At 48.1% G+C, this 9,901-nt stretch overlaps 2 protein-coding genes across 4 annotated transcripts in view; one reads left to right on the forward strand and one right to left on the reverse strand.

Moving 5' to 3' along the window:
• MRRF (mitochondrial ribosome recycling factor) overlaps positions 1-9,741 on the reverse strand; it is a 14,111-nt gene extending 4,370 nt beyond the window's left edge. For 2 of the 3 annotated variants that reach the window (XM_026860588.1, XM_026860586.1), the window contains exons 1-5: positions 9,360-9,741; positions 9,045-9,244; positions 8,508-8,663; positions 7,159-7,277; positions 4,154-4,245 (exon numbers count right to left, since the gene is read on the reverse strand). In XM_026860588.1, the coding sequence (XP_026716389.1) occupies positions 4,154-4,245; positions 7,159-7,277; positions 8,508-8,663; positions 9,045-9,222 (545 nt within the window). In that variant the 5' untranslated portion in view covers positions 9,223-9,244; positions 9,360-9,741. The remainder of the gene's footprint in view (positions 1-4,153; positions 4,246-7,158; positions 7,278-8,507; positions 8,664-9,044; positions 9,245-9,359) is intronic. The other variant, XM_026860587.1, reaches the window with a different exon arrangement.
• Positions 9,265-9,901, forward strand: part of RBM18 (RNA binding motif protein 18) — a 13,146-nt gene continuing 12,509 nt past the window's right edge. The window contains exons 1-2 of the mRNA XM_026860636.1: positions 9,265-9,276; positions 9,567-9,789. Of these exons, the coding sequence (XP_026716437.1) occupies positions 9,265-9,276; positions 9,567-9,789 (235 nt within the window). The remainder of the gene's footprint in view (positions 9,277-9,566; positions 9,790-9,901) is intronic.

Here is a 9,901-nt window from a genome sequence, read left to right on the forward strand (position 1 = left end):
GCACCGGCTCGTCCCCCCAGCCCATCCCGCTCCCGGCTGAGGGGACATGGCCCGTGGATTTCACATGTGGCCAGAGGCTTCTGGTCGAGCCTGGACTGAACACCTAATTAGAAGTGAGCGGGGTTACTTGTGGTTTCCTCTGCATCCCAACACCGGTGCCTTCAGGGCTTCTCGAGTTCGATCTCCCCAGCCAGAGGTCCCGCGGCACATGCCAAACCAGCAAAGCCGGCTCACAAGCAGAGGTCCGGGTGAGGTCAGATTCTCAGGCAGCTTTTTTGGGGGGGCGGGCAGTCAATCCTGGCTGCTAAACTTGGAGGAGGGAGCTGGAAATCTCTCCCATCTCCTGCTGGGTGGCGAGGTAAGCCAGTCCGCAGCAGGGCTGCCTCAGCTGTGGGAGAGCTCGCTCGCCGTCAGCTATTCGCCTCCCTGCTCCCGCTCTGCTTTTGCGAGTTGTGCCGAGGGTATCACTCGCCTGCTTGGGGCTGCCGAGCCTTTAAGGAAATGTTTTTGTTTATGCAGCGCTGCCAGATTTCCTATGCTTCTTGGCACGGGGTCACAGCTTTCATGCCTCCTTGTCTGTCTTTATTAACACCAATTTCTTTTTATCACTGCGCAGCGCCGTGGAGTTTCTCAGAGGGTTTTATGTTCCAGCCAGACTGTGTGTAAATTCTCAGCAATGCTACCAACAATGCCAGAAACGGACACTTTTTCAAGCAGATGCTGTTTCTGGTTAAGGAATCCATCAACGCGAGCCAGGCACATGGTTTCTAAGGACAGTTGTTTAATCCTGCCCCCAGATCTGGGACTTTTAAGCTGGTTTTAGATATGTTTTCTTTTCTGTCTAGTAACCATTGCCCCTACCCCCTCTTTAAGCCAAAAAAAAAAAAGGGTGAAGTGAACCTGGGGAAGGGGTGCCAGAAGTGGGGAACATGGACAAGGTCCCTGCTTGTTGCCCTCTGCACCCTCCCCTGCAGCTCACGGGGCAGCGGCTCAAATCCTGCCGTTCCCCCGGGGCCGGTCCTGCCCTGGCCGGCTCAGGACAGAGCCCGGTGACTGACACGTCACCCCGCAGGTAACATCTCCTCTTTTTCTGCTTCCCCCAGCGAGCAGGGGTTGACACCAGAGCCCCTGGATGCTCCTCTCCCCGCACACGGCGGGAGCAGACCCACAGCGAGCACGACGCGGGCCACGACGTTTGTGCGGGTAAGAGTAATTTCTGTATCTCAAATGCTAGGAATTTCCTGTGAAGGAGAGGGATCAGTGAAAGGAAAGTAGGCTTAACTAAATACTCCGCATGCATAATTGCAGATAAACACAGGGTGCAACATATACTGCTCAACAAAAAGCATGCAAGGGACTTCTGATGATGATGAGCGATCCGGAGCAACGCAGCTCAGAAACAGCTTTGGGGATTTTTTTTTTTTTTTTCAAATGAAATTTTTTTGGGTCCTTTCTCCCCATAGTAGATATCTTTGCATATTTCTTAAAGGGCAAAGGAAAAAAAAAAAAAGCGCACAATGAGTCATTAAACTTTCAGATGAGTCATCTGGCTTTCAGTAAAGCATGTGTAAAAATATTACTAATTTACAAACAATATCCAGCGTAACACAATGGGTCCAAAAAAGATGAATCTAAAAATGAGGCAATACCATAAAAGGCACAAGGTCAGGTCAAATTTGGCCAAGAGATCAACCAATACAAATGTTCCCATGGCTGGATTTCTTTCCTTTTTTTTAATTTTTAAGCCCTCAGAGAATACTTTTTTATACAAATAAATATTGCCTATGCAGTGCTAGCAACGCAAACAGGCGAATGCCTTAGGGAGCAGAGAGGCAGCAGAAGTAAACACGAATGAGTGTATTTTTCTGTTAAAACTGCAATGCAAAACCTAAACTAAGAGGATAAATATTGAAAAGTAAACTCCATTTTAAAATGTTCAGTTGAAACCCTCTCAAGCACTGAAGCACAGCTGGACCTGGACCTGCATAAGGCAAAATACGACGCGTGTCTGTCCAGCTGATAGATCAGAATAAAAACTGGTTTTAATAACAGGTAAGGGCAATTTGGGCTTGATTCTACTTTTACTGTGCCTCCCCTCATGAAAGAACCAATTTCTGCAGAAACAATATTGTCTCTTCATTTCTGATTTGTTTGCTCGTTTTGCACACCTGCCATTTCACTGCATCTCTCTCACGTAATTCTTTGTAAACATCTTTAGAGTTAGGAAAATGAAAAACTTAGAAAAATTTTAAAAGTAATTGAGGGATAGAATATTAGAGAGGCCTCTAGCAGAATTTCATCATTTCTGCCCTGCTTTGTATTAGAAGGTTGAAACTGCCTGCTTGTCTTGGTAAAAGTGGATGAAACTCTGACCAGACCCAGCTGTGGGGGTGAGCACACGGGACTGGAGGTGCCCGTGGGTCCCCCAATCCCAAATCCTCTTTAACTCAGGATTCCCTGGGCTGGGATCCAGCCAGGAAGAAGGGGCAGGAGCAACAACTCATACGAGGAAGCACACCAGGCAGATCTCCCCTGGGGACAGAAGACTCATTTTTGCTCTGCAGCACCGCAAAAGATAGTGACAGACCGTAAACATTTGTTTAAAAAACAGTATTATTTTTTTTTTTTTAAAGATTGGGATTTGCAGTTTTGGAGTTTCCTCCCCTGCAATTCATATTCAAGGATGACCCAAGTGCCCATTAACAATCAAACCACTGTGCAGCAACCCGGGAGCCTCAGCAATTATGAAGATAATGGTGCCCTCCTCCTCCTCTGCCTCCTCTCCTGAGGAATGGGGGAAGGGCCGGGAGCATGGGGAAAAGAAAATCAGCAAATAGAATGATAATGTCACTCCCTCTCACCGACAGCAACGGAAAGCTGCAATTAGACTTCTCTGATCAAAATGCTAGATAAAATTCCATAGAATTTATTAAAGTAGATCTAAAGCATGAGAAATACTGGGCTCACCTTTACTGAGAAGTCACCTGCCTGTAAAAGGCAGCGCACGTGCAAGGTGTTTGTGTGCCCAGACAGGGTAGGGAGCCCCCTTTACCCTTTGAGGGTGTTTGTTTGCAGCCCCCCAGTGCCAGGTAAACCCTGGGGTGGGGTGTGAGACCATGTGCATCCACGTCTGCCCACGGTATTTTGGCAGCTCTGTCGCTGCAGGGTCTGAGCACCCGCGGGAACTGGTGGATTTTCCTTGTGCCACCCAACGCCGGCAGAGCAGCACCACCGCCCCTGCTCCAGGCTCTGTCATACGAGCAGAGGTGCTGGGAGGTCTCGCTCCACACAAGGCCCAGCCTGGTCCTCAGGACTGAACACGTGTGTGCCATGCCCTCAGCGTGCTCCCAGGGGGTACCTCCCTCTTTTACCTTCATCTGCAAGGCACCCCACTCGCAGGCAGGGACCCCAGCATGCTGCAGCCCGAAGCACACTAAGCCAGGATCATCGGAAGCACTGTGGAAGTGCTCTCCTGATCCAGACTGAAGCTCTGATCCAGGGGCACCTCCTGCCTTGTCCAAGGGCTGGGAGACACCTGCGATGGGTGAGCGAAGCGATGCCCAGGAGCAGCCTGCTTTTCTATCTGTCCTACACCCAAACTTCCAGCAACTATCAGTTATACAATGTGTATTACATGAGAAGAGGGAGTAAAATTTTAGTCAAAACTACTGATATCCTCCCTCTTTCTTTCATCACTTCCTCTTAGTGTTCTCTGCAGCAAGGTGCTATTCACTCCTAATACTACCGGTTCACTCCTGCGTTACTGCTGCTGTGTGCTGGTGTCATTCCATGAATTTACAGCATGGCAGGAAAAAATCAGCCCCTGAATTAAGGCAGAACAGCTTCAAAAGCCTTTGGCTGTCTCTTGCAAAGTGCTGCAGCCAGCTAGGACCAAGTTTCCTCTGCAGAGGGAAGATAAAGAACAATAAGACCAACCATCAGATGCCAAAATGTGGTGACTTAAAGCACAGGCACTTGGAAGAGATTCCACCAGACGCTTTTAGGGGCTCAGATTTTTTTTTTTTTCTGAATGTGAAAGTAGCTGCATCGCCACATCACAGCAATCGTACATGCTTACCCTCTGAAGGGCACTCGCTGCAGCCTACTGTGTTACCTTGCATGATGATGAACTTGGGCAGCCATCAATACTCACTTAGGAACTGGCACCCGAATTATTGTCCCATCCACTTCTGGGTTCAGGTTCATGCCGCTCTCCCTTATAGCCTTCGTAGCTGCAGCTGTGCTCTGTAAAACAGATCAAAAGGTAAAGGGAATTAGGAAATAATCATTCCCATATGCCAGAACTCTGTCAATAGTTGGCAATCCATCTCCACGGAACATGGAAACATTTACTTCTGTTACCAGTAAGATCAGGAAGTTACATTGGTGCCGAGAGCTTTGATCAAACCGAATGGGAAACCATGGCTGTGCTCGGTATCAGGGTAGGGGGGCACGAAGGGGGGGAGAGGGGAAGGGAAGCAACAACAAAAGAAAACTGTTTTGCTTCTTTGAAACTATTTGAATGGTTTGAGGCAATGCAGAGCGAAACCGCAATAAATTCCCAAGGCATAGCCTGACTGTGGCGAAGGAGATGAAAGATTCTGAGCATTTAAAAATTCCAGTTGAATGTTTCCCACTAGAAATCACACAGTGCCAATTTAGAAACGTTAACTAACTTAACCGCTTCAGCACTACAACCTAACCACATTACATCAGGGCAGTAGCAGCTGGCCGAGAAATAGTGCCTGTGCCCAGCTCTATGTTTATTTTACAGCTTATTACTTAGGATTAACTTCTCAAAACTCCACCACCGCTGGCTGACGCTCTGCTCTGCTTAAGAGGTGGGGTGCACAGGTTTGCCTGGTAACTGCAGAGTGATTAAAATGCTTCCTGCCCCCTCCCAGGGCGCTGGTGTACCTCTACAGAGTGTCAGGCTTTACGGTTAAATCCGCGTTTTGCCAGGAGCTCCCACAGCTCTGCCAGGTTGCTTCGTTCTTGACACTGACAACAGCAAGACCGAGTGAGTCTGTATCCTTGTGGCACTCACACGGCGTTTCCTACAAGGCACGTTGCTATTTCTGATGCTCTTTCCCATCATTAACTTCAGCTCCAGGCTGCTGCAGACGTTATTTATGAAGTTCAGCTTTTGTCAACTGAGGCACGAACTAAAGCTCTGTGCATTTGTTTAGGTCTCCGACACGTGACATCGCTGAACGAAACAAATGCTCTGCCAGTGTTTTGTCAAGACATAACTGCTGTCCTCTACAAGACAACAAGGGCAGAGAAAATCTAACTAAGATGATCTCAGCATGTTAGGAATGTAAACGTGTTATTCTAGGGACGGTGCTTGCTCTGTAGGAAGGAAATGCTCAGTAAAAGCTGTGTTGTTTAACATACATATTGCAGGAGATAGAGGAAGGGGAAAATATTGCAGTATTACCCCCATCCTCTTGCAGCCCATGACACAAATAGCTGTGCTTAAAAAACATAAGTCTTGTTTGGTTTTATAACTCTCAGGCAAGCAGAATTTGGCCCCGCATGTCCTTTTTCTATGATTATTTTCTTTGCCAGACTCCTCAGGCATTTTTATTTGCTTTTCAGTGCCAAGGAGTACTGACTTTCTGCTGTAAGTAGTGACATTAAGAACATGTGCCTGTAATGGTTTTAAGAGTTCAGTCTATCCATGGCACAGTTATGGCACAAAACAACTCCATTGAGAGAAACTGTTCTAATTCTAGCTCAAATGAAAAATGGTCCTTTGGCTTCGAAAGCAAATGTAGGCAATGCTGTATCGTGTGGTATTTAATTCCTCACAGGCCCATTTCTCGGGCTGAGCTCCCGCTTGGACAGGGGCTCAGTCATGGGGTGAAACTCCCCAGCCCTCTCAGCTCCGGCACTCCGAGGGACCTCGGTGCACTCGCTGCTGAGCGGCCTTCATTCTTCAAAGCCATTACACATGCTGGATACACTTTAAGAAACACTTAGGCATCAAGTGCCTTACACTGACCTCCTCTGAGACTTTGCTGACTTAATTAATTGGGGAAAGCCTTTGCAAAATAAATAGAGATAAGCTTTGGCAAGCCTCCAGCCCCGGAGAGGGATGACTAGCTGACCTTGTGCTGGTTACTGCTCCTACCTGCACGCCTGCCCCGCTCTATCTGCGCCAGCCCGCTGCAGGGGACCACTAGTGCTTGATCCTGAGGTGGGATGCAGATTTGCTGCCTCATTGAGGGGCAAGTCTAACTAAAACTCCTGCAGAAAATGAAGGGAATTCGGCTCTCCCAGAGGACAGGTCAAAGCACCTAATTCAGGTTCTGACCTGCAGGTGCTGCCAAGGCAGGACCTCACTAACCTCAGCAGTGCCTGAGCCAGGCCCTGGGACAGCACTTAGCACAGGCCCAGCTTAGTCCTAGCCAGGAGGCTTTTCAGCAGCTCTTAAACCACATCAGCAGCTTCTTCCGTGAGCTCTCGGGGGGGTGTCACCAGCCCCCCTAATAAGTAAGCAAGTTTTAGAGGAGTTTGATGGTGTCCCCAGCACAAATACAGACTATTCTAACTACACATGTGGCTCTGTGCCTGGCCACGTCTTCATAAGGAACTGAAATGACAGAAATGGAGCAGATGCAGCACCGCTTCCATGTGTGTAACTCAGGTGAACTGAAGGAGAGCCGTGTGTGTGCTCAAGAGTACCAGGTGCTGTAAAAGCACGGGAAATGGGGAGCCCTGGCAGGGCACAGTCAATCCGGGCATCCAGTCTGTGACACACTCAGTGCTGCTTTTCAACCACGCTCTTGCAGATCCAGCTGATGGGAAACCAGTCCCCAGAGCAAACGCTTCACACTGTGGCATTTATTGGCTACGACCCTGAGAGCAGCCGCAGCCTGAGGGGCAGCACGTCACTCCCGTCTGACCCTGTCCTGCTGCAGGCAGGATGCTCCGTGTGACAAGCAGGGCTGGAGGCATCGCTCACCCCGTGCAGTTGGCAGCAAAATACAGCTTCTGTTTTGTATCAGCCGCCAAGTGACACGCAGCCCAGCGGAGCTCTCAGCCCTGCCAGCTTTGACTCATTTTGTCTAAATGTTCCTTTGCTCAGCATCAACCTGTTTGCTCCCATGGTAATTATCTCCCCTCCCAATGCCTCTGGTAACGTGTCCTTACCTCTGGAAAATCGGTCATGTTCACTATAATGAGCTGAGGTGACTTCTGCGAGATCTGCCCCAGCTGGTTTAGCGGAAATTTCCCATCTTTTGTCATCACCATTATGTGATCAAGGGCCCCTCAAAAGAACCAAACACAGGGGAGTTTCAGTATGATACAGCAGTTCACAGGGATGCTGAAGAAAAACGCAGTGTCCCACTTCCCTTCTGATATGCAAAATACAGATGTTACAAAAGAAAAAAACCCACATGTTTATTCAGACTTCAGGTGCTGTTTGTGTTCATGCATCCCCTGTGGTATTTGCAAGGTAAATATTTCAATGCTACTCTGAGGCACAAAAACATGAAAACAAAACTGTTGTTTGTTTTTGTTACTAGAATAGGAAAACTAAGCCAGATTGTTAAGAATTAAAAGGAAAACGTTATTTTTTGATTCTTAGAACTTAAAGAAAAGCAAAATGTTGTTATAAAAATCAAGACAACTATTGTCTTTAACTGAGCAGTGTTCTCTTAAACCCCTCTTTTCTTTTTTTTTTCCCCCAAGTCCCAAGAGGAAGTGTTGTACACTGCCTAATTTAAAGTATTCAGTTTCTCCCTGAGCTACTCTTAATCTGCTCTCTAGTTCCTGCTGAAAAATGTTAACAGGCCAAAAGGCACATGGGACAAGAGGTACTTTATCAGTGCAATTAAAAAAAAATACCTATGGTTAAAATAAATAGTTAAGAGACTGAGCTATGCTTTCCAACTCCATTAAAGACTGAAGTGCCCCTGCCAGAGCTGGGGTGGTGAATGATACAAATTTGGTCGTTGTTTAACATTAAATTTTATCCCTGAAACTCAATACTACTTACAAATACGTATTCTCAGAGTGTTACAGTAACCGTAGCTTAGTCAAATACATTCACATTTCTTCCTAAAACACAAAATTCACTAAGTGAACAAGGCTTGTACAGGTCACTACCCACAAAGACGCACAGCAAAAAAAGTTTGTACTTGCCAGACACCAGCCTGATGGCAATTTCCAAAAGGCTAATTTAATGGCAATTGGATTTTTCCTGCCCTACTGCACCATTAGCTGACAACCTGCTTCATCACATCTGCAAACAGTTCAGTTAGACACTTTTGACATCTCCCACTTACAAAAGCTATTTCCAGGAAGTTATTAACAAAAATGGATTCTTCCTGGTCAAGCTCAGGGTGCAGGAAGCCTTTAGCTGGGGACACCAAGGTTGTAGTAACTGGGTGCCCAGTGAATAAATAAAAAGAAAACAAATTTTGAAAAAAATCAGAGTTCTCTGATTGGTATCCTTACTTACAGGCAACAGAGCATCATACAAGAAAGTTACCAACCTGGTGAGGTTCTAACACTGAGATTCCTGCTGAAATCTTCTTTCAGAGCTTCCACCACTGCTTGCATGTCTTCTTTGGTTTCTTCCAAATCGATAATATCCTCGACTAGGGCAGCACTGATATTCACTCTGGCTTGACTCTGCCCTTTACCTTTAGCTGCGGATTACACATAAAATTAACTTCTATTTCTGACAACTTAGTTGTTGCATTAGAAAGCAGAAAGAAGCTACTAAAACCCCTGTTAGATTCAGAATTGAGTCTAAGATAAACGAAAGCAACTGCATTTTTTAATGAGTAAACAGCCCAGCACTTGAGCACATAAAAAATATATTTGCAGGTCACACTATGGGCACTGACTCCAGCCTGGACTGTGACCATCGCTCCCTCCTGCCCCAGCCCAGCAGCAGCTCCATGGGAAGGGTTAAGGTTTCCTGTACACTGCAGCACTGTTCGGCAAACCAGCTCCTCCAGTACTGGTACAAGAGACAAAAGGGATAAGAAAAGAAATTCTGGCAACACAGAGGGTGCCACCTTTACCTTTCTTGGTAGCTAGCTGTCTGGTCAGCAGCAACTGGTGGGCACACTGCCCGCAGGCACCGAGCAGCAGGGCTGGGCAGCCTGCAGGAGCCCGCGGCAGCGCCCGCATCACTGCGAAGGAAGAACAATACAGCAGGGCAGGCAGGTGACGGGAACATCTTAGTGCCACAGCCATCATTTACAGCTCCTCCGCAACTCGCCTGGAAAAGAGAAATGGGAAATGGTCCGCTCAGTGAGCTAGAAAGAAACGGATTCAGGTCTTTGTTGTGCCTGTCAGGGCTTGGTGACAGTTCGGCAAGGTGGGTCCGGGCGTACCGCAGCGACTGCCTGGTGAATGCAGCCAAAGGGGCTGGGTGGCAGCCAGGCCAGCCTGTACCCACATTATCTCTGCACGGGCCTGAGAAGCAAAAGCCACAAGCAGGAACAGCTCGTCAAAGTATCTGGTATTTGCACGTCAGTGGAGTAGAAACTTTAATTCTGTCACGTGAGGGTTGAAGCCCCAAACTCCCCCGAATTTACAAGATTGATTTCAGCCCGGGCCGCTCGCGGCTCAGAGGCGTTATCGCAGCTGCGGCTCTGCTGTGCTTGGAGCTGACGGGATCCCCGGGCCCCTCCGGCCCCGGGAAGCTGCCGCCGCCGGCCACCGAAGGGACAGGCCTCTGCCGCTCCGAGGACGGTCCCGGGGGCACCAACCCCCGTGCTCGGGCCCGCTGGGCTGCCGGCAGCTCTGCTTCTTTTGGGACAGGTAAACCCAGGGGGACACAGCGAGCAGGAACTGGCTGATCCGAGGCTGCTCCTCCACATCTCATTCTCACTTTATTTTAAGAAAAAAGAACTGTCGAGGTTCAGAGCAGGAC

This window comes from Athene cunicularia (genome assembly GCF_003259725.1).
Source record: "Athene cunicularia isolate RWA chromosome 17 unlocalized genomic scaffold, athCun1 chr17_part1, whole genome shotgun sequence".
NCBI lineage: Eukaryota > Metazoa > Chordata > Aves > Strigiformes > Strigidae > Athene > Athene cunicularia.